Genomic DNA, 22,996 nt, shown 5'->3' with positions numbered 1-22,996 from the left:
AATTATACTGTTAAGATTAGTATAGTCTGTTTTTAAATCTGAGTTAAATCGACACTGACGATTTTTTGGTGTGTAGTGATGGGCTACCTTTGTAGACTTGAGCATAGTCTCGCCAAGTGGGAGTCAACGGGGAGAAGAAACTATTCTCAAACAAGGCCTTTCTCCTATGCTCGGTGACGCAAAATGACAAATGGCTTGGCATAAGACTCAAGGGATACCAAGTAGCTTGGAAATTTAGTTTTCTGACACCTGAACTGCAATAAATGCCTATTTTGGATGAATGAATTGAGCTACACTATGTTACTTGGAGGAGCCTAGGTGAAAAGAGACTTGTCACAGCAGAAAAGGTGAAACGTCGCCCTCCCCGTGAAGCCTGATGTACTGTGTGCTTATCATTTCCATTGGTGGGTGTTGCTCACCTGACGCCTCCGCCTCCTCGCCGCTCTGTGCGCTCCGACATCCTCTGATGGGCTGCGAGCAACAACAGATGAGCATCCAGAGCTGCTCCAATACACACTTTTAACGCCTTATAATTCCGTAAAACTCAACCTCTATCCCTGTTTTTGATACAAGTTTTTGCGCAACACATGGATTGTGGGTGCCATTCATGATTTTCGGATCGTGCGTACAAGCGGCAGGTAGGCAGGCACCATCGCAAATCTACCAAGCGTGGATGCTTTACTGCTTAGCAAGAGGGAGCAAATCTGATTGACTAGATGCATGAGGTGAGGCGCATGGTCTAAATGTGATGCTCTTAATGGAGGCAAGTGTCGCGCAATACTTAACGCTGCAGCAGTTTATTTTGATCTGTGCTGTCAAAAGCAAGTAGCCTAGGCTGTTTTGTGTTCAAGCGTAATGAGGTTATGACGTTGGTTGTAGCAACCATTTACTAATTTAAATTTGTAAGATTTCATTAAAGTGGAACAGTTAGTTGTCCGAAAAGACCTGCGATATTCTGCCGAACTCTCTTTAGGTTTGGAAAGACTAATTCTCACGCAAAAATTTGCTGAAACTCATTAAAGGACGCAGAAAAGTTGTTGGGAGAACTTTGAGGGATTGACACCTTGATCTACAATTTTACTGGGCAATTTCGAGACTAAATTGACCAATTTAGATTTGATATTTCTCTTAGGGCTTGATTAGTTGGCAGAAGTAATTAAGGAGATGTGGGTCGGTTCATCGTTAATCCTGGTGTTGTGATGTACAGCAGGTGTCTGCAACAGGAAGTCTATGCTCACCAGAAAGCACTCTGCTGATGATACCACTAACCTGGCCCAAGTGAAAGAGGTGGCTGAAGAAAAGACAGTTCTCCAGGAGTACTGCAGCAGAGATGGGTGCCCTATCTACTGCATCCAATAGCTGGACAATTTGCTGAGGTAAACACTGTTGGTATCATGTTAGTTGGTGTTGCACAATTTGGTATAGCCTGAAAGGTTTCCATGTCCAATAAACATTTCCTCAGGCCTTTGGCTACAGCTTGGTCACCAACAACCACTCCTGCTACAGTCGCCCACTCTCTCCTGTACCTCGCAGGTCTCTTTACAGCAGTTACATGCCACCAACCAGCTGTGACCCACTGCTACAGGCTGGTGAAACGCTGACTCATGTGACCACTGGACTTCCTTGTTGGTCATCATGGGCTGTGGCACCTCCATTGCCACGGAGACACAAGAGAAAAGACTGGAGACAGGTAACGAAGTGTGGCTGGTTTACTGTGTCCCAGCGATCCACTGCTCTCCCTGAACGGACAGATTTTTGTTGTTGTGTTTTTCCCCCCCCAAGTACACTACGCACTTTATTGGTTAGGAGGGATTGAAATGCCGGATAGACGTCATCAGTCCTCCCAGCCCATCCCACACTGACGCATGTTTTCCTCCTCCTCTCTGTCTGAACTGGAAAGTTTTGACGTTTGGACCCTTTGCACTATGGAAAGGTGTGAAAAAAGCAATGGCATCAAATTAGAGGTGCCATGTTCATACACCTGGTCCATCGGCAAACAAGCTGGCTGAGCATAAACAGCCCATAAATTGGATACTAATTGCTGTACATGCTCCAAAATCACTTGAATGAGGCTTTTAATGAGAGCTAACAAAAGAGAAAATATAACTCCTATTTTAGCCTCCTTATGCTGGCTTCCAGTTACTTTCCAAGATCTTATTAATTACATTTAAAGCTTTAAAGGGCTTGGCCCCTGCCTAAATCATGGAGCTCTTATCTCCCTATTTGCCAAAAAGCAGTCTTACAGTAGATCTTGAGACAAAGCCCTTGTCTGTTCCTCAGTCCAGATTAAAGACTGAAGGTGACTGATGTTTTGCCATCAGGGCCCCTGAACTTTGGAACTCTTTGCCAGGGGAAATCTGTGCCTCTTTCTCTTAAATCACAATGGAAAACTCACTGTCATAAACTGGCTTTTGCCTAGTAACTATTATTGTTGATTGAACTGTTCTTATTTTATTTGTTTTAATTGTTTTATTGGAATTGTCTTGATGTTTTATTTGTTTTTCTCCAAACTCTGCAAAGTGCTTTGTAACTTTGTTTTGTGCTGTATGAAGTATATTATTATTATTTCCACCACATCACATTGCATATTATGAATCTGACGCTAATTAATTTTTACAATGCCCCAGTTGTAAATTTTTGACAGACTTGTTGCGCTCATCTTTTACCTTCGCCACCCCCTCATTAGGTGATACCATCAAGATGTTTGACAGATGGTGCTTTGCTTTGTTCCCCTTCTCTCTCCTCGCTCCTGTTTTTAACGAGTGCCGTTTCTTCCGAAAGCTCTATTAATTTGCTCAGTTTTTCCAGTCCCAGTGTTCCTCTTGCCCTCCCCTGTGTCTTGTTATCTCTCTCGCTGTCTCGCTGCTGCCTCACACATGATTTTATTCAATTACCATTTTCCTATGCTGAATTGTAGTTTTCTTCACGCAGATGAAGCAGCCAAGAATCCCAGCCCTGCTCTGAGTAAGGCCCTGCTCGTTTCTAAAGATTAGTCTGTGCCATACATGATGTGTGCCATACACATGGTGTGTGTGTGTGTGTGTGTGTGTGAGAGAGAGAGAGAGCAAGAGAGAGAGGAGGAGAAAGAGAGGCGGAGGGTGGTGGCTCATCCTGGGCCTTGTGATCCATATGATTAACCAGAAGGTGTTTTGGGGGGGATGTATGGCTCTCCTCTCATGTCTATTTGCATTATCGTTTTTCCATTTTAGGCATTTAGCTGATGCACTTACTCAGAGTGGTGACTTACAATGAGTGCAACAGTAGAATTAGCTTAAATTCCTACGCTGCAAAAAAATCTTCATCTCAGCAAGTCATTTAGTCTATTATTGAGTCCTAAAATCGTAATTTTCTTAAAATAAGTGAACAAATCAGCCAGTGTTTTTAGATAATTTCACTTGTTTCAAATGCAAATCAACTTGTTTCAAGAATTTTGTAGAATCAAGTGTCATTTTCTTGATAGAAGTTCAGTGATCTGCCTTTATTCTGAGTTAGTTCAAGATATTGACACTAATTTCTAGAAATTTCCTGTGAAATGCAGTGAAACTGCATTGGAAACAAATGAAGTTATCTCACCTCTCTTGGTTTAAGAAAAATAAGATCTGAATGCTAAATATGAGACTAAATGACTTGTTAAGATGGACTTTTTTTGCAGTGTAGATCATTCTCATTACAAACAGCTAGTAGTTGCAGAGTGCAGCGTTCAGAGCCGTAGTTCCCCGACAACACGTGTAACAAAATATTCCTGTGGCATTTCTGTGTTTTTGTTTGTTTGAGAAGTGCCAGGAAGTGTTAGGAAAATAAGGAGTTGAGGAGTGAGGTTGGAAGGATTTTTCGTGTGTGTTCATGATCATATGTACGCAAATTTTACTAGGGCCAGATATTTTGACTTGTCTCACCTCTACATAAAGAGTGAATAAAGTCAACTTGCTGAAAATTTAAACACTGGTGTTTTTCTGTAGCTATGAAGGCGGCCATTTTGATCCAGAGATGGTACCGGCGCTACATGGCCCGGCTTGAGATGAGACGCAGGTACACCTGGAACATCTTCCAGTCCATTGAATATGCTGGGGAGCAGGACCAGCTACAGGTGATTTTCACCACAAGTCTTTTTTGTTTGCTTATAGGATCGAGATACCTGTGTAGGCTCATCTGTATACGCATCTCAACACTTAACCTCTGATGCAATAGAAACAGGCTCAGTGTTATTTCACTTCTTTCCTCAGCTCTCCAGTTTCTTCAGTTTCATGCTGGACAACTTCACTCAGCTGAACGGCAACGGGCCAGGTGAGGAGACCAGTCTACTGTCATCTGGATAAGATATAGAAGATATACATAGATAAGTATGATGTGTTTCCAAAATAAGAGTCTAACTTCATCCATATCTATCCGTAGAAGGTGAAGTTAGGGTTTTATTTTAGAAACACATCATGCTTTTTATTTGAGTCTAACAGAGACTGGTTGTTACATTATCAGTGTGTTCTGATATTTCTTAGGAACTGTAAAACTTTTATTCATGTTTGCACCTTGTATTTCAGGGCTGGTTGGCCATCTTTGTCTGTGTGCAGGTTCATTCACTGCCATAACTTCATTTATGAGGTTATTGTACGGCAGTTTATCATTCATGTATTTAGGAGAGAGATGACGTCCAGAATGTAGTTGTATTATTGTGTTGAACTAAAGAGTAAAGAAAGGGCATTTCTGGAGAAAAAATATTTTATAAAAAGTGTTCAACCAACCTTGGGAATATAAAAATACTGTCAATCATTACACATTAATAATAATTTCAACCAGTTCTGTAATTGTTGGTTGATGTTGTAACGGTTGTATCAGTTCTGCACATCTGTTTTCTCTTTATTACATGTTCTAACATAGGAGAATTTTTTTTTACTGTTTCCATCAAATTAACATTGGTTTTGTTAGTCATGCCCCTGTATTTTGGTCTAGAAAACCATTGCGTATACCCTGTTGCTTAGCAACTACTGTGGATGTGGAGGCCAATGTGTTGGTGTATTGCACTGACACAGCTGTGGTTGAAGTGTGTATTGACCCACTCATCCAGCTAAAAAGGATAATGCTCTATTGACAAGCTAATCCTTAGGCCAGTGCTATTCCTCAAAATCTACACGTCCTCATGGATTTCACATTATGGGGGTTGAAATAAGTAACGCAGAAAGGCTATCCTCATTTGATCATATTTAAAATATATACGTATGTGTCTGTGTGTGTGTGTGCGTGTGTGTGTGTGTGTGTGTGTGTGAATGAAAGAGATAAAATAGACACTAAGAGAAGGAAATTGACAAAAGATTTACAAAAGAGAAATGGGACTGTAGGTAGAGGTCCCTTCATGCCCTGTTTGTTTGCATAAATTAGAGGCCATCAGTTTGCATTAGCATATTGGAGTGGACTTCTAATACAGTGCATGAGGTCACAGAGCTAGATGTCGTATCGTATCAAGCTATTGATTACAAGATCAAAGGCTATACATAAAACAAATGTTGGAATGATATATTTTAGTTCAGTGGGCTAAACCTTTATTTGTTCACAAAATAATTTAGTTCACACATTTTTCACACTCCACAAACTCTGATTTTCTTTCACTCGTCTGGCCCTCTAGCTCAGTTCATTTCACTCAAAAAAGAAAGATGAAAAGACTTTGTTACAAATACCAATAGGCAAAATGTGTTTTTTTTCCCCCCCTGGGCCTCTAACTCAGTTAATTTCTCTCAAACTCAACAAGCAGAAGGAGACTCGAGCTCAGTATGTTTACAGCTCTTTACACTGTGCGTTCCAGACTTGATCTCCCAGTTGCTGGACCCAGTGGTCGACCCCTGGTTAGAGAGAGAGAACTGCTATGACCTGATCCCCGTGCCGGAGTCCTACACCGGCCCGCGGCTGTCTTTCCCTCTCTCCGTCTCCCACACTACTGCTCTCCTCAGCGCCTTTAAGGAGCAGCAGGTACAGAGTATAGTGGGTCTTATGCTGTGCTCTGAGCTTTAGACCAGGTTCAGAGAGCGAGAGAAAGAGATGTGCAGCAAATCAATGACAGCAACGACTTGACGGTGGTGATAATGGCAAGAGAGACGAGACTTTGACCTCTGACTTTCTCATTCCCTGTTCCCCAGCATTGAGAATTTTCATTGAAACTACAAATGTAGCCTACACTTTGAATAATGCAATAGTGGTTCATTGAGAAATTGGGAATTAGACTTTGAGAATTGAGAATTTGGGATTGGATTTATATTTAGCCCTTGTGTTACATCTGCAAATGTAATAGCAGTATTTATTCTGGTCTGATGAGTTTGTTCCCCCAGTCCCTCCATGCCAGGTATGTGCTGCAGCTGCTGTATGAAACCAAGAAGCTCCTCAAACAGATGCCCAACATCATCCACTTGTCAACATCCTATACCAAGGAGATCACTATATGTGGTAGGTGACAACTCCCTCAGTTACCCTTGTCATCTCAATGAGATTTTTGCAATCTGATCATAAAGATCATAAAGATTCAGTGTCATGATACTACATTGCTGTGTGTCCATTGCCATGTGTTTTGCAGGCTGAGCAGCCGGGGAAGCATACAGCAGGCTACTGAATAAATAAATGCCCTGCTCACTGGTTCAATGTTAGTTTACGTCTGTAACGTGTTTCAAATACAATTGACTGAATCTTGAGGGGAGCGTTCCAAGAATGGAAATGTTGTTTATTTGCACACTGATCAGGCACTCGACGACTCCTCCATGGCTGCCTTCTCCTGCAGATGTGCATCTCATTAAACTCAAGAATACTTGTGACCAAGACAAAAACACACACCCTTTGGTTGAGGTGGAGCAATTCACCGTCTCGTTTTCATGCCATCAGGCAATTTTGCACATGCAGTGTAAAACAGTGGCCAATGTAGATAGGGTTATATGATTTGTTTTGTTTTGTTTTTTCATTCCTATTTTTCCATCCCTGTGATGTTTCATTTGGCTCAGGTGATCTACATGGGCGGCTTGATGACTTACTTCTCATATTTTATAAGGTAAAGCTACATTTTGCTGCTGTCCATAAAGCTTTTACTTTAGCATTAATCATCAGGTATTAAATCAGTTTTTAAATATAGGTCCTATTGCATGAAGATGACACGGAAAAACAATTATTTCCTATTGATTTTACTGCATAGTTATGTTTTATGTGTTACTTCTTGTTTAAATACACAAAAGATTTCTACAAAACAGTTGTAACGGTCAAATTCAAACTACAGATAGCCCAATAATGCAGTTACAGGCTTCTTTAAGATCTGATTTAAGATTGTGACAGTGTGTTGCCTTTATGTCACATTGCTGTTGTTCAGAACGGCCTTCCCTCTGCGGACACGCCGTATGTGTTTAACGGGGACTTTGTGGACCGGGGCAAAAAGTCCATCGAGGTGGTCATCCTCCTGTTTGCCTACCTGTTGCTTTACCCCGACTACATGCATCTGAACCGAGGAAACCATGAAGACCACATAATGAACCTCAGGTGGGTAGGTTGAACAGTACATGGGAAAGAAAATGTTTATTCATGGATAAAGACATGGTAGATTAACTCAGATGTCTGGTTAAAGACCACACCACATGTTGTTGTTTCAGATATGGGTTCACAAAAGAAGTCATGCAGAAGTACAAGGTACAGTAAGTGGTCCTGAAGGATAAAGATGATTATTATGCTTTTTTTGTGCACAGAGCTCCATCATACTTTCTGCAGTTGTAGCATGTAGCTGCCGCCATCTTGTGGTCGTCTTACTGACTGCTTCACTGACTGTCACAGCCAGTGGAAGCAGGTGGATTATTTATGGCTGAGCAGTCCATGATTGTGAAATGAATTCCTTCGTTCCTGTGTGACTGACTGTGTCCAGACCCACGGCCGCAAGATTCTCCAGCTGTTTCAGGACGTATTCAGCCTCCTGCCTGTCGCGACGGTGATAGACGGCAAGGTCCTGATCGTTCATGGAGGGATATCAGACCAGACTGACCTGGACCTCCTCAGCTCCATAGACAGGCACAAGGTTAGAGGGAGTGAACACCCAATCTTCCCAGCCTTCCCCTTCCCACTTTTCTAACAAATCCACCCCAAAGTACTTTAAAACTGTTAAAAAAAAAACAGCTTTTGGTGGTGTACCTTGTATTTCTGGGCCCATTTTTTTGTTTGGTGGTGTATTTTTCTTATTCCTGCAGATAATAGGCCAAACATACAGAAAAAAAGTCAATTATAACCATCACAAAATAACTCCTGAGTATCGGTGTCAGTTGGAGCTTTAATTTAGAACTTTACTTAATTTAAAACCGTGCTTGAAGTCCAACACCATTGTTCTCCCTTTCTTTCGGTGTCCCCTTCTCTCCCTCCCTCCATCCTCTAGGTAAAGTCTGCACTGAGGTTTCCCAGGCACAGTTTGGAGCAGCTGGATATCAGCAGGTCCTGCAGACAGGCCAAAAGACTGAGATCGACCGACAGCCCACGACCAGGCAGCTGTCGTAGCCACGGCAAGAGCCAAAGGACCCCGACTCAGAGGTCCGACAGCAGCCCATTATCTCATACAGCTATAACTGATTTTTATGATGTCAGTGTACGACTAAACTTCTTGTTAAAATTGACAGATCTTCTCTTCTACTCTGTTTCTCGTAGAAAGAGGCGCTGTGGGCTGAGCCGACAAGACAGCGCCTCCTCGTCTTCCTCCTCCTCCTCGTCCTCCTCTTCTCTCTGCTCTCCTCGAACTCCATCCTGCCTCTCGCCTCATCCTTGCCCGCCTTCTCCCAGCATGCCTTGCACTATGGATGTCCTCCATGTGCCTTTCCTGGACTCCCTCTCCTCCATCTCCCCTCCTTCGCCCCCTCAACACGAACGGGAATGGAAACAGGTCAGAGGAGCGGAGGCAGCGGAAAGAAATAAAGACTTTTTTGTATTGCTCTATTGCATTGTTTTTCTTCTATCTTGTGCAGCACTTTGCTCCTCTCCCCCCTGCAGATAGTGGATATTTTGTGGAGTGACCCTAAAACCCAAGAGGGCTGCAGTCCCAACACGTTCAGAGGGGGAGGCTGCTACTTCGGCCCTGACGTCACCCAAAGACTGCTGCTCCACCACGGGCTGCAGCTGCTCATCCGCTCCCATGAGTGCAAACAGGAGGGCTACGAACTCTGTCATGGTGGACAGGTAGACTAGCTGGTGGAGGAAGTAGCGGTGGGGAAACTTTATCAAATCGCTAAGATTGCTCTGATAGGTAAAGTCCTGCTTTTACAGAAGTCTGGAAAAATAAATCTGTGTGTGTGTATGCATGTATGTGTGTGCTAAAGGTGATCACCATCTTCTCAGCCTCCAACTACTATGAGGAGGGCAGCAACCGCGGCGCCTACATCAAACTGGGCAGAGAGCTGGTTCCCCGCTTCTACCAGTACCAGGTCAGCCGCACCACCCGCAAACTCACCCTAACACAGAGGTAGGTGCCTGGGGTGGTCATTTGGGTGTAAACTGGGGCAGATTAACAGCAGCTGGGTGCAGTTATCTGGACAGAAGAGCTCAGTCTAAGTGTGTGTGCATGTGTGTGTGTGTGTGTGTGTGTGTGTGTGTGTGTGTCCGCAGAGTGCGAGCAGCTGAGGGCTCTGCTCTCAGGTCTCTGCAGGAGAAGCTGTTTGCCCATCGCTCTGAGCTGATGGCGGGCTTCCAGCAGTGTGACCAGAATAACACTGGTGAGATATGCAAACCCTCTTTTGTCTTTCTGTGTGGTTCAAACCAGGGTTGGGGTCAAATCATGAATCATATTTATGTGAGTGCGTATCTTTATTCTGTATGTAAACGCATCCCTACGTGTGTGTGTCCAGGCTGTGTGTCAGTCAGTGAATGGGCTCAGGTGCTGGAGTCTGTGCTGAGACTGGACCTGCCTTGGAGGACTCTTCGGCCGCACTTGGCTCACCTGGCACCAGATGGCAGTGTGGAGTATCAGTCCTGCTTCGAGGACATGGGCCCGGGGTTTCCACTGCCACAGGTCAGAACTGGAGACAGGTCCTAATATACATATGGTATAGTAATGGTGTAGTCTAGTGACTGACCTTTGACCCTAGTGTCCTTTCTTTCTTTCTTTCTTTCTTTCTTTCTTTCTTTCTTTCTTTCTTTCTTTCTTTCTTTCTTTCTTTCTTTCTTTCTTTCTTTCTTTCTTTCTTTCTTTCTTTCTTTCTTTCTTTCTTTTTAGGTCACTGCAAACCTGGCTGAAACTCTGTTCAGATACAGGACAGACCTTGAGATAATATTCAACATTATAGACAAAGACCATTCAGGTAAAGAAGTATCTCTTTGGATAACTAGTGTCAGTAATTTTAAATCTATTCCTCAAAATTCTGTGTGTGTGTGTGCGGGGGGCGTTCATGTTCAGGTCTGATCTCCATCGAGGAGTTCCGTCACACCTGGCGTCTTTTCAGCGCCCACCTGGGGGTCGACATCGACGACAGAGCCATCGATGACCTGGCCCGCAGTATCGACTTCAACAAGGACGGCAGTATAGACTTCACAGAGTTCCTAGAGGCCTTCAGAGTGGTGCACAAACTGGACAACAAGGATCAGCAACAAGGCTGACAGATGGACAGAGGGAAGTATAAGTGAAGGGAGGAATGGCAACATTCTTAAAAACGAAATTCTGGAAGTCCTGCATACCTGATTGGTGGAGAAATGAAGGGAGGAAGAGAGGTAGGAAGGGTTCTTCAAGGAAAAATCAACCCCGAAACACTTAAATGCTGTTAAAAAAAAAACAGCTATTGGCGATATGCCGTACAATTCTGGGCACTGTTTGTTGTTTGGTGTATTTTTATTATTCCCACAGGTAACTGAGCAAACATAGATGATGTCACGTCACGTCGAGATATTTCCAGCGCAGCAATAAATGAGTGTGATGGTAGGAAAAATTTCAGCCATCTAACACATTAATAGTAAACGTCAGGTTTTGGTGTCATCCCATGTTTTTGGTTTTGTGTTTTTGTGTCAGAATCAAAGAGCAAGGGCTTCTTTCTAGACCCACAATTTTCGGTTCAACAATCATACAGGGAGAAATTCATCATAGAAGCAGCAGAGATACCGATTTCTCCACTGACAGTAGCCTCAAGGTGTTTTGACAAAGGGGCGCGAGACTCACTTTTTCCCTCATTGAAAACCTCTCACTCCACTATCACTATTGTTCTCTCCACCTACACGTATATAACCCACAGCTGAATGCAACGACTTCACAGCCGTTCTCTGGAGGTTGCTGAAAGTCATTTTGGTAAATGTAGGAAATCAGTGTTGAGGGAAAGAGGATAATACCAACACTTCATCACAAAATACAGTAACTCCTGGAGTGCATTGGACATAAATTCATGATATGGAACAGTGTACGAGTTATCAGAGGGTGAAATTTTCCTTTTAAGGATTAGAAAAATGACTGGATAATAATATAGAGGTCAGAAGAATTATGTTGGCAGACGACAGTATTCAATGCGGCCTTCAGAGACGTGTGCAGACCAGACACCAAGAACCACCACAAACCTTGACTAATAGGTGAAAAAACTGCTAGAACGTGTTAAACATATTAGTCTAGAACAGGTTCTGGGACTGTAGATATAGTTTGACATAGCTTTGTGTTAATATATCGCCTCTAAGTTTCTCCCAGACTAAAATAACTGTAGTTGCAGTTTTGTAAGGCACAAAGTGAGTCTACAGTAGTAGTGCCAGTGCAGTGCAGCATAGTCACCTATATGTCAGTTCTCTAGTATTACAGGTGTTGATGACTGGAGTCTGTAGCATTAGGGAAAATAGAAACACTACGCTGCCTTCACATGGGAGAGCGCCGCTAATTTGAGTGTTTCAGCTGGTCTGTGTTCCAACTGTTGTTATCCAAAAAGAGAATAAAATGGCTTTATAAAATAGATTTCCTCATACGGTTATAATTATTGTACATTTTTGTGTGTATTTTTAGAGAGAGAGCGAGAGTGTGTGTATGTGTGTACATACTGTACATGTGTGTGTGCTCGTTCACTCTGGTATCCTGCCCACTATAATTATAAAACTGTGAAAGCACTTAAACAGGCCCGGGCATCCTGTCAGCCAGAGTAAATAATGGGGTCAGATTTTACTGAAGGCATCTACACACTCATGCAGCACACATACACACACACACACACACACACACACTAAACACAACTACACATAACTACCAGTTGCCAGAGCCTACAAAAAGTGAAAAGAGAGAGAGATAAATGGAGGGAGGCATGGAGACTAATAATAAACATGGTGCTTTCAGGGTTGGGGTCCCTGAACGTCCCCCTCATTTTTTTTGTCAATGAACCTTCTTAACTCTGTTGAACATTGACTGTTATATTAATTCATCAAGTACTGCATGGGAAGAGGTGTATCCAGAAAAATGTGGAACTTGTAAATTTACACTTAAGCTCACTTTTGTCAGATGTATGTGGAAATAAATGGAACCAAGTACTGTGGACTTGTAAATTTCCAACAAAAGCCACATATGTTTACTTTGTGGACATTTACAGAGATCAGTGTAATTCTCTGGAAGTCCCCGGTTTGAATTCTACAAGTTTTGGTTGATGGCTGGCTAAGTGTCACAGCTGCTCATATGGTGATGACTGGCTAATGGGCTGGGATGGTGGTGGCTGCTTGTTTTTTGTCACAGAACAATGTGTAGGCTGCCAGTAAAAAGGCCACCTTTTCTCAGTCCTGTGCTTTTATGCATGTAATGTTTTACATTACAATACAATACAAATGTGCAGTGTTGACCTGCTCAGAATATTTACAACACAGTATCTTTCTCCAGTGCAGACAGTGGTTTGTGTGAGCGTGTACCACACACCAAGGGTGGAAGTAACTAATTACATTTACTCATGTTACTGTAATTTAATTGCTTTTTTGTGTAGTTGTACTTTTTGGAATATTTTTTAAGTTCGTAATACTTTTACTTCAGTACGTTTTTTTCTGAATTAGTATTTCACTAGTAGTATTTCTACATAAGCATCAGGAATTCGACAACAGTGGGGCCATTCGCAGTGAAGTCAGTCAGCAAAGAGATACAGATTCAGATCAGTAATTTAAAATTAAAAATCACAATGCCATGTGCCAGCCAGGGTGATGTTCTAGTGCTAAATCAATTATCTAAAATGAGCTTTATTATCCACAGTAGAGAACAAGCACTAGGCTATGTGTTCAGTTTCGCGCCCATGCATTGATGCACAAATATTATTGGTTGCCCTCTCCTGCGCCATGCCCCCCAAAAGAAGAAAAGTTGTGAGTGGAAGATTTTCACTGTACGGCGAGTATGGGCATTTCCTATTGGTTACTGTCTTCTGCTGGTATTGTTTATATTTGTGTGAGACTACTGACTTCTCTCCACTTTGGCTTTCAGCATGGAAGAAAAAAATGGTATTGAGAGTAAAAAAAAGACAGAGACCTCGGCAGTTTTGTGAACATTGTAACAACGTTATATTTCACACGCACTGTTTTATCGGCACAATAAAGCATATTTCTGCAATGGCGTTTGACACAAAGTTGCTACAAACAACAACAAAACAGTGTTTCAGTCGGACAGGCTTGACATGCAGTCAGAGGATGATCTATATTTGTACAGCTGTATTTCTAGAAGGGGTTTGCTTTTTTCCCAGAGTTGCCAGCGAACGAGAGTCTGACGAGGAAGTGCAGGAGTTGTCTGCTTTGTGCCAGGAGCTGCAGGTAGACTGGAGGCTGACCCACACTACATGGGCACACATCACCAGCGAGTACAACTGGACACAGCAATGGCAGCCAGGACAACTGACCCAAGACATAGTGGCTCATTTTTAGAACTGTTGGGCAGTGATTAGGTTTTCTGTTTATGTAATTGCATTTGTTTGTTTTTTAATAAAGATAATGACGTGATTGCCCACAGTTTTCTGTAATTTGCAAATTATTGGGATGTGTGTGTGTATATGCGGTTTTCATGGTCTGGGAGTGGGCTAAGTTTTAAATGTAACCAATCAAATCAATTCTGAGGCAAGACAGTTTGAGACTAGTGACCAATAAGGGAAAACATTGTATCAGTGCCACTAAGGTGTCAAATGTTAATGTCTCTATAAGGTTTCCTGGCAGAATACCACAGGAGGGATTATTTACCATGGCAACTGATGGCTTTACATCAGAATTTCAGAATTTTCCCTTTTCCACATACATCCGAATGGTATATATCCGGAAGTATGTGGACTGGTAGAATTTACCCTCTCCGTACAGCAAACATCAGAAATACATCCGCAGTTCTACGGTGTATGCTGGAATTTGTAGAGTCCTTGCCACTCACAAAGAATTAGGAAAGCAGGGAGAAAGAGCAATTCTCCTGACACACTTCCATCCATCTGTCAGAGTGTTTTGGTTTTCTCCAGTGCATATGTACCCTCTTACCCCCTCCCTTCCTCCCTCCCTCCCTCCCTTCCTTCCTCCCTTCTGCCCATCCTGTAGTAATCCCAGGCCACAACTCCCCTCTTCATCCCCCACCTCTCATAAACCACCCACTTTCACTCTCCAAGTATTCCCTTCTTTTCTTCAGCCAACCCTCCCATCCTGCACTCCTCCCTCCCTCGTCTTCTCCTCCCCTCCCCTCCCCTCCCTCCCTCTCTAAACCTTATGAGAGGTATCCCAGGTCTGTAGATCATACAGCAGTGTCATCCTGTGTGCACCTCTGCTACTCCATGGGAGCTCAGACGGGGCTCCTGGCGGCACTGGTCGCTCTGCTCTGCAGCCACACTCCAGGTACCTGCTGCCAAGTTCATTTTCAATTTCCTTCTGTCAGTTTATCAACCCTTTTCTTCTCCTCAGTGTGTGTGTTGGTAAGAGAAGCAGTGGTTTCAGACAAGCACAGGGAGAACTGGAAGTATTTATCGTACTCTTTCTACAGTGCATGGAGCTGAGAGTTGCAGTGGTTTTAGACACCTGGAGAACGGGCGCACCTTTTTCCGGTACGGCGGGCTGCTTGTGATCTTCCGCTGTCACCCTGGTTACAAGCTCCATGGATACCAAACTAACAGCTGCATGTCTGGGCACTGGAGCCGGGAACCGCCAGTCTGTGTTGGTGAGTCCTAAGAGGAGCTTGATTCACATGCATTTATGTCATGATTTCATTTTTGTCTTTCCTTTCTTGACAAAAGGAATAACTTTCTAATTTTTTTTTTTTTCTAAACATTTTCTCACTCTTCATGTCTCTCTCCTCCTGCCTCAGGCTCTGGCTGCCGCAGCCCAGGACCGCTGCTCCATGGGGCAAGCAGTGTGAATGAGGATGGCTCCTGGGCGGTGTTCAGCTGTAACAGTGGTTTTAGGCTCCATGGGCCCTCAGTGCTATACTGTAAGGGCCACACATGGAACAGCACCAAGCCTGTTTGCAAAGGTGAGCGTGCACTTTTATTTGTGTTTGTATTATGCTTTTCATTATTTCTCCTGTAGCCATCTATTATTCAAGACAACAGTAAACTCATCTGTGTGTAATATTGTATTATGTCATGACCTTTTCATCTTTTTACTCCTTTCTTCCTCCTAGAGTCTGACATGATGAGCTCTGTTTCACATGCAGTCCTGCAAAAGCCAAACACACAGCAGAACCTCCAGGCTCCCTCGGTTATGAAGAACCAGCAGCAATCCCATTACGACGCCCTCGCTAATACCGCCTCCAAGGAAGTGTACCTAAAATTTGGCTTGTCGTCTCGCATGCCATCCCGCACCTCAAACAGTGAGGGGGTTAAAGTGACTAATCAAAAAGTCCAAAACCCTAACGCTAAAGTCCTCCTCAAAGACGGGGTCCAAACCCTTCATCATAAAGCTCAATTCCAGAAGGGAATTGAAGCCCCTGTAACTAAATCTGGCAGAGAGGAAGTGTCTGTAAGACAGACCAGCATGGGACCAGACAGAGGAACTGGCATGAAGGGCTCATCGGCAAAAGGTTCACCTGAGGAAGCAGAGGAGGTTACACAAGCCTCCCAAATGCCTCTGACACCTGTTACACAGTTCACCACTGAATCACATCTATCGCCTACTGTCTCATCTACCTCATTAATGTCAGGAACAGAAGCATCAACATATTCATCATCATCATCATTTTCAACGGCCCAAACTGCAGCTGCCACTGCCGTCATAAGTACCACGATCAAGCATTCTCCAGCGGCAGAAACTGTGACTTTCCCACCAACTCAAGCCTCCGCATCAGCTCTACCTGTGCTTGGTGGCGAGAAAGTGTTTGAGTTCGGAGACCAAGGGGGCCTCTCTGTCCCCAACACATCCCGGGATCATGTGACTCATCCTGGACTAGTAACTGGGTCTTCCGCACCTGCAGATGCAAACCCCCAGGCTGGAACTGTCTTCCAGCATCCTTCGTTGTCTGAAGGCCCCAGACAGAGGGGTTCAACTGGAGACTCTGCCCAGGATCAACAGCCTGGGTCTGAGGGTGAAGAGGAGGTGAGAGCGACCAGCCTGCCGGATCCTGGTCAGAGTGTGACGGAGCCGCCAGACTTTACTGGCATTAAGCTGGAGCCTCAGAGGGCTTGGCATAGACAAGCTTTTACTTCACCGTCCGCTTTGTCTCCTTCTACTTATTCCAAATCTGTCAGTTCTGTCTCAGCTCTGTCCTCCACTTCATCACCTTCCCCTATTGCCTCTACTGCCTCCTCCTCACCGATCTCCCTTCCCTCCCTTTCTCCCTCCAATGAGAAAGCACCGCTGTCTGATGTCACCCCTTCAACCCCCACCGAGCGAAGACCCTCCTGGACAGAATACCTCATGAAGTATGTCACCGTCAAACCTCCCACACGGTCTTTGACCCTCAGCAGACGGCCTGTGTGCCCCTACCCACCTGTACCCGCTCACGGGACCTTCTACTTTCGTAACGTAGAAAACCCGGGTCCCAGGGAGTACAGACATTACATACAGTATGCCTGCTACCCCGGTTATACACTGGCTCACGGAGACGTACACAGCTACTGCCAGCAGGGCGGCACATGGAGCGGAGTCACACCTGTTTGTCTCGGTAGGTTATGATGCTGTTTCATAATTTGGATTCTTTGCAGTAATCTTACCGTGCTGCAATTGAGCTCAGTGACAAGGAAGGGGGAGATGGATTTATGATGCAGGTAATGGGTAAAGGTTAGGGTTAGTGCGATATATTGGTTTGCCAATACATCAGGCTGATATTGGCCTTTTATCAAATACTGGATACCGGCTTGTCATGTCGTCCACCGCCGATGTGAGGAGGTTCCTTCTTGGCCACACCTACATAAAAACAGTCTGTAAAACCTGCATTGAATTTATATTTTATTAGTATTGTTCAATAATGTTTTTTTGTAAATAAATTCTTTATTTAAAGGCCTAATGCACTGTGCCTTAAGGAGCTGCCAAACTACCTAAAAGAATTTTATTAGTATGGAGAGTTTTGGTCTAAATGCTGCTTCAGAGGCTTTTCCATCCTGCCAAGAATAAAATTCTGAGGGAAACACAGAATATTTGTACATTTTTGGCATGAAAATTGTCAAATTTAAAGATATTGAATATCAACACAAAATTTTGGCTATCGGCAACTTCAGTGTAAAAATATCCATATCGGTATCAGCCCTCAAAAAAGTATATCGGTCAAACCCTAGTATAGCTAGGATGAAACTTTTAGTGTTCTGTGTGGGGAAACTGGATCGTTGTAGCAGTAATAGTAGTACGATACAGCAAAGAAAAATATAATCTAAATAATGTGGCAAATGAGGTTATAAACATGAGCAAACAACAATTTCAACACTAGAACATGTGTGTAAGTGTGTAAAACAAACATATTGCTTCATATTCTCATATCCTTCTCAAAAAAAAATTAATGCTGAATATGCACAATATGAAAATATACCATATTGTGCATATTCAGCATTAATTTTTTTTTGTTTCAGAAAGTTCTACTATGCAGTATAAAATAGTGGGGAAATTATACAAATATCTATATATATGCAATATAAAACAAATGACAAGGATATGAGAATATGAAGCAAACAAATACATTTACAGCATATATACAATGTGAAAATATCTGCATCTACAGAAGGTCATCATATATATGTACAGAAAGTGTTAAGGCATGCAGACGTGCATTGTAAAAGACTATTCACCTCATGAATACATTCAATTTACAGATATAGATAATGTACAGAATGCGCATTTGTTATCCAAGAGTTGTGACTAGCATCTCACTGTGGCAAGATGCTCTTCCTTGCCATCACAATAAAAGTCAAGTATGCCTGTCCATGCTTGCAATGATCATTTTAGTCCTGCTACAGCTGTTTGTCTTTAACTGGACGATTTCTGGCTGACCCCTCTTACCAATAAAAGTGCCATCGTAAAGTAAAAAAAGTCTTAAAAACCCTTCGTCTTATCTACTTGGTCTCTCGTATGTGTTCTGTGTTGTGTTATGTGAAGATGCATCCAGTTTGTGTGTTTCAGTCAAGCAGAGTAATGCCGCTTCATGTGGGTTATCTGCTTTAAACATCAGTTACCTCACTGACGTCATTTCATCTGCTAAACACATCACCGCACTCTGACGTGATAGTGCCAAATGTGGATTTGAAGGGTAGAAGTGAGTTCAGTTTTTGGTTAGGTACATCCTCTGCTGATGTGGGTTCAAACTGGCTAGTCTCCAATTCTCCACCATCTAAAAGTGCCTTGACAGTCAGCTTGTGCCAGACTAGGGACCGGTCTATAGTGAACACACCAAATGATTTCACTTATTCTGACAGCATCCCCGGTTGTACAGTATCTATCTTCCTTCACTGTTCCTCTGTCTTGTCTGTCTGTACCCAGAGCTGACACCATGTTCGGTTAACAACGGGGGCTGTTCCCAGCTCTGCTCTCACTCCCACAACCACAGCCAGAGCTTCAGTCAGACTCAGACCGGGACTCAGTGTCACTGCAGACCTGGCTTCACTCTGCTGGATGACAGGCGGACGTGTAGAGGTGAGCATGTCATTGGTATGTTTTGCTTTTTCAGAGCTGTCGGAGCTCCCTTAGGACTGTGGCATTCATCCTGAGTCTCTCTTAGCACCCGTAGGGATCTTCCAAATAACAAAGCACGGTGCAATGAGGCATGTTACAGCACAGCAGGGGAACCTCCTTCAAATGTTTTATGTGTTTGATGTTTCATGGCTCACTGACAAGCATAAGTGAACTGTGAAATTTATGGTGGCGTGATCCCCTTGATGAAATTTACTATGCTAAAAATAGATTTATGTTCTCAAGTTAGGTGTGCTTGCTCACGCGATGTTCCTGTCGTGGACAACCAGTCATTTGTGAGAACCATCGGTGCAAGGTGCTGATATTATTTATGTACAGTTATCAGTGTGCAGATGGACAAATAGTCCTGTCCTGTCAGCTTGTCTACAGACATGATGGGTAAATGATTATAGTTTAGCTTTAGCCCAGGAATTCCATTGCAATGAAATAACTCTTGGAAGCATTCCTGTCTGACAGCCAGAGCTCATCCATGTCCTCCACATTCTGCTTTATGTCAGAATATGGAAGGATGTTGACCCATGAACAAAGATGGCAGGTACACTACTAGTCAAACGTTTGGACACACCATATTTTTCTTTATTTTTACTATTTTACACATTTTAGAATAATAGTAAAAACATCAAAACTATGAAATAATACAAATAGAATTATGCAGTGATCAAAAAAGAGTTAAACAAATCAAAGCTATCTTATATTTTAGCTTCTTTAAAATAGCCGCCCTTTGCCTTGATGGAAAGGCAAAGGCTTTGGAAAGAAATTCATACATAGGATCAACTTCACTATTTATATTTGTCTAAGAAACACATTTCAAGCATTTAAGCAGAAGCCTTTAGATCAAAATGGCTTAAAGATAATGAAAAACATAATGTATTCAATTAGGTATGTCCAAACTTTTGACTGGTAGTGTATACAGAGAAGCATCAGATTGGAAAATGATGCTCTGCAGCATGGCAGGCCACACCAGGGACGCTGGGATAGATGATGTTCATCCTGGCTGAGTTGTTTTCCACACATCCTCGCTTCCTGTCTCTTCTACAACAGGACCAAGACGAAGAAAAGGAAGTCAGAAAACATCTGCTTTATGGTTAGCTCATTACAGGCTAAAACAGCAGGCAAACATGGAGAGACATCAGTGAGGTTTCAGATTCCAGCTTGATTCAGAGTCGTAGAGAAACATGACCAGCTTTCATCTGTTGCTGTTCTCTTTCATCTCACTGTGTGGTGTTTACTGTGTGTTTGTGTTTCGTTGACTGTGCATGTGTGCTTCAGTGTGTGTGTGTGTGTGTGTGCGTGTGTGTGTGTGTGTGTGTGTGTGTGTGTGTGTGTGTGTGTGTGTGTTTGTGTGTGTGTGTGTGCGTGTGTTACAATATGTGTGGTTGTGTTTTTGTGTGTTTATGCATGTTTTTGTCTACATTCACTTATTTAGTGGCTGCACTTATTTTAAATTGCTGGTTAAGTGTATTAACTAAATTGTAAAAATGTGTGTGTGTGTTTGTGTGTGTGTGTGTGTGTGTGTGTGTGTGTGTGTGTGTAGATTTAGATGAGTGTGTGGAAGGGCAGCACCAGTGTCAGCAGAGATGTGTCAACACATTTGGCTCCTATAAGTGCAGCTGTAATGACGGCTACCAGCTGGCTCATGACCAGACCTCCTGTACAGGTGTGTGTGAAACAAGTGTGTGAGACTGTACTGTACTGTATATCTGTTTATATCATTTATTTCTAAATGTTTTGCTAAGTTGCTGCTCCCCTCCCCTCTCCCCAGATGTGGATGAGTGCCTGCTGCCTGTAGCAGTGACAGGTTGTGTGTTTGGTTGTGTTAACACTCCTGGAAGCTTCCACTGTCAGTGTCCTGCTGGCTACAGCCTTCGGACCGCTGATGGCCACTGCCAAGGTTAGGATAAATATTACTGTACATCCACTCCTCTTTCTTTTCTGTTGTTTCTATGGCAGATTAACTCAAATTCCCCTGGAATGTATTAGGGGTTGTATTACAAAGCACTATGTATCAAAAAAAACCATGAAGTTGATCAGAACATGAAGTCTATCATTCAATATCTTATTTTGGAATGAAATTCTTTTAAATGCACAGCAAAATTGCCAGTGTTAATTTCAGTGTAAAAATCATAAGTTTGCATAAGTCTACATCCATCAGAGTTGGATGAGTTCTATGAGTGGACAACAATATTCCAATAAACACCAAAATAAATAAGCGTCACTGAAAAATCAACACTTGTTAACACTGGAAAATTTGCTTTGTAGCATGGATTGGGTCCAGTTTTTAAAATCAATCATGATGCCAAACTGTGACTGTAATCAGCCTAAAAGTCATGTTGTTCTTTCAGTCTACCTTTGTCCCAGTGCCTTCACACATTTGATAAAATAATGCTGTACACAAGCCTTTGGCTTAGTTGTCGTCCAGTAAAAGCACCTCTTGTAAACATAAACATAAACCTCCCTTTTTGTCATTTCCGGTGCAGATGTAGATGAGTGTGCTGGTAGCCAGGGTCGAGGGCCGTGCATGGAGCAGTGCCACAACTCCCCAGGATCCTACCGATGCTCCTGCATGTATGGGCACGCCTTGGCCGGAGACGGACACAGCTGCATCGCTCAGTGTCCTCCTGGCTACAGGAAGCAACCGGCACCAACGCCTGAGGATTCAACCACACAAGCTCCGAGAGAGGAGTGTGTCGGTAGGAGAAATATTGTGTTTGTTAAAAAAGTACAGCGGTTATCCTAATATATCTTCAAAGATATCATTGAGTGGTTTCTTTACCTTGTTCTGTCAGAAGTCTTTCCTCTCTCCCTTCGTCACTGAGCTGACTCTTTGCGTCAACACACAGATATAAACGAGTGCCAGGAGGAAACGCTGCAGCTCAACAGGTGTGAGTGGCAGTGTGTCAACTTGCCAGGTTCTCATCGCTGCATCTGCCCCAGAGGATACACACTCCAAACAGATGGACAACGCTGCAAGGGTCAGTGAGGACACACACACACTCATCCTCACATAAACACTTGTCCCACAATCATGGTACATGGTATGCAGGACCAGGAGATAGAAACTTCATACTTACACCACAGATTCCCCCTATTCATAGAATTCTGTTACATCACCACATGGCCATCTTGGTAGGAAAATAACAGCTGATTGTAATAAATGAACAGGTGATTATAATCAAATGACAAACACAGCCAGTGAGCTGTGTACATGGTAAAGCACCATATTGGTAGGAAATGCATGTGACATCATGAGAATACTATGAATAGAGTAGATGATCTGATTAGATTTAAGATACAGAGTTCAAATTAATACCACCCGTATGTTATGTGAAGACAAATATGTTGACATATACAGATAATTAGTGCATTAATTAGCTTAATTAATGACATTAGCATAAGTGGTTATGTTTAATATATCATGGTGATTATGGCGGGACATTACGCAGCTCAAGTGTCTTTTCAGTTTGATGTTTCATTCTCCGTCTTGAAGGTAGCCTACAGACAGTAATTCTCTCTCCCTCTCCTCCAGACATTAATGAGTGCAGTCGGAAGAACGGAGGGTGTTCTCACCTGTGTGTGAACCATAAAGGGGGATATAAATGCGCCTGCCCGGCCTCCCACCGCCTCTCCCCCTACAGCTGGAAGAAATGTTTACCCAGGGAAACACTGGACACTGCAGGCTAACCTGGGAAACACTGACTGGACAGACTTCTGCTGTACTCTGTACTTTGCTGTAACGGCCTGTCCCTCTCTACCGGCCTTCTCCTAGTGTGAAAATACAAGAAACCAGAAACAGGTAGAGTGTTGCTGCTGTTTTGTGACATTTTCTCACTTGACAGTTTGCAAGTTTACATGATCCTCTATGTACTGGGTAGGTTTCAGAACCCTAAGAGCCCTAAGACCCAAGAAACTCACTTAAAACACATGGATGTTAATTTTGAAACTATGAACTCTGTAGTAGTTT

The 22,996-nt window shown here is 43.1% G+C and overlaps 1 protein-coding gene across 1 annotated transcript; it reads left to right on the top strand.

Annotated features, from left to right (window-relative positions):
* Nucleotides 1-1,635: 1,635 nt before the first annotated feature.
* ppef1 (protein phosphatase, EF-hand calcium binding domain 1) lies at nucleotides 1,636-10,578 on the top strand. The gene is made up of 17 exons (XM_071900424.2): nucleotides 1,636-1,690; nucleotides 3,960-4,087; nucleotides 4,224-4,284; nucleotides 5,792-5,955; nucleotides 6,312-6,426; nucleotides 6,972-7,018; nucleotides 7,331-7,497; nucleotides 7,608-7,644; nucleotides 7,874-8,023; nucleotides 8,375-8,526; nucleotides 8,641-8,872; nucleotides 8,980-9,165; nucleotides 9,306-9,448; nucleotides 9,592-9,698; nucleotides 9,831-9,994; nucleotides 10,199-10,283; nucleotides 10,379-10,578. The coding sequence occupies exons 1-17, from the start codon at nucleotides 1,636-1,638 to the stop codon at nucleotides 10,576-10,578; spliced, it is 2,193 nt and encodes a 730-aa protein (XP_071756525.1).
* Nucleotides 10,579-22,996: the final 12,418 nt, after the last annotated feature.

The sequence above is a fragment of the Centroberyx gerrardi genome, chromosome 1 (assembly GCF_048128805.1).
Source record: "Centroberyx gerrardi isolate f3 chromosome 1, fCenGer3.hap1.cur.20231027, whole genome shotgun sequence".
Classification (NCBI taxonomy): domain Eukaryota; kingdom Metazoa; phylum Chordata; class Actinopteri; order Beryciformes; family Berycidae; genus Centroberyx; species Centroberyx gerrardi.
This window is presented reverse-complemented; position numbering and strand designations above follow the sequence as displayed.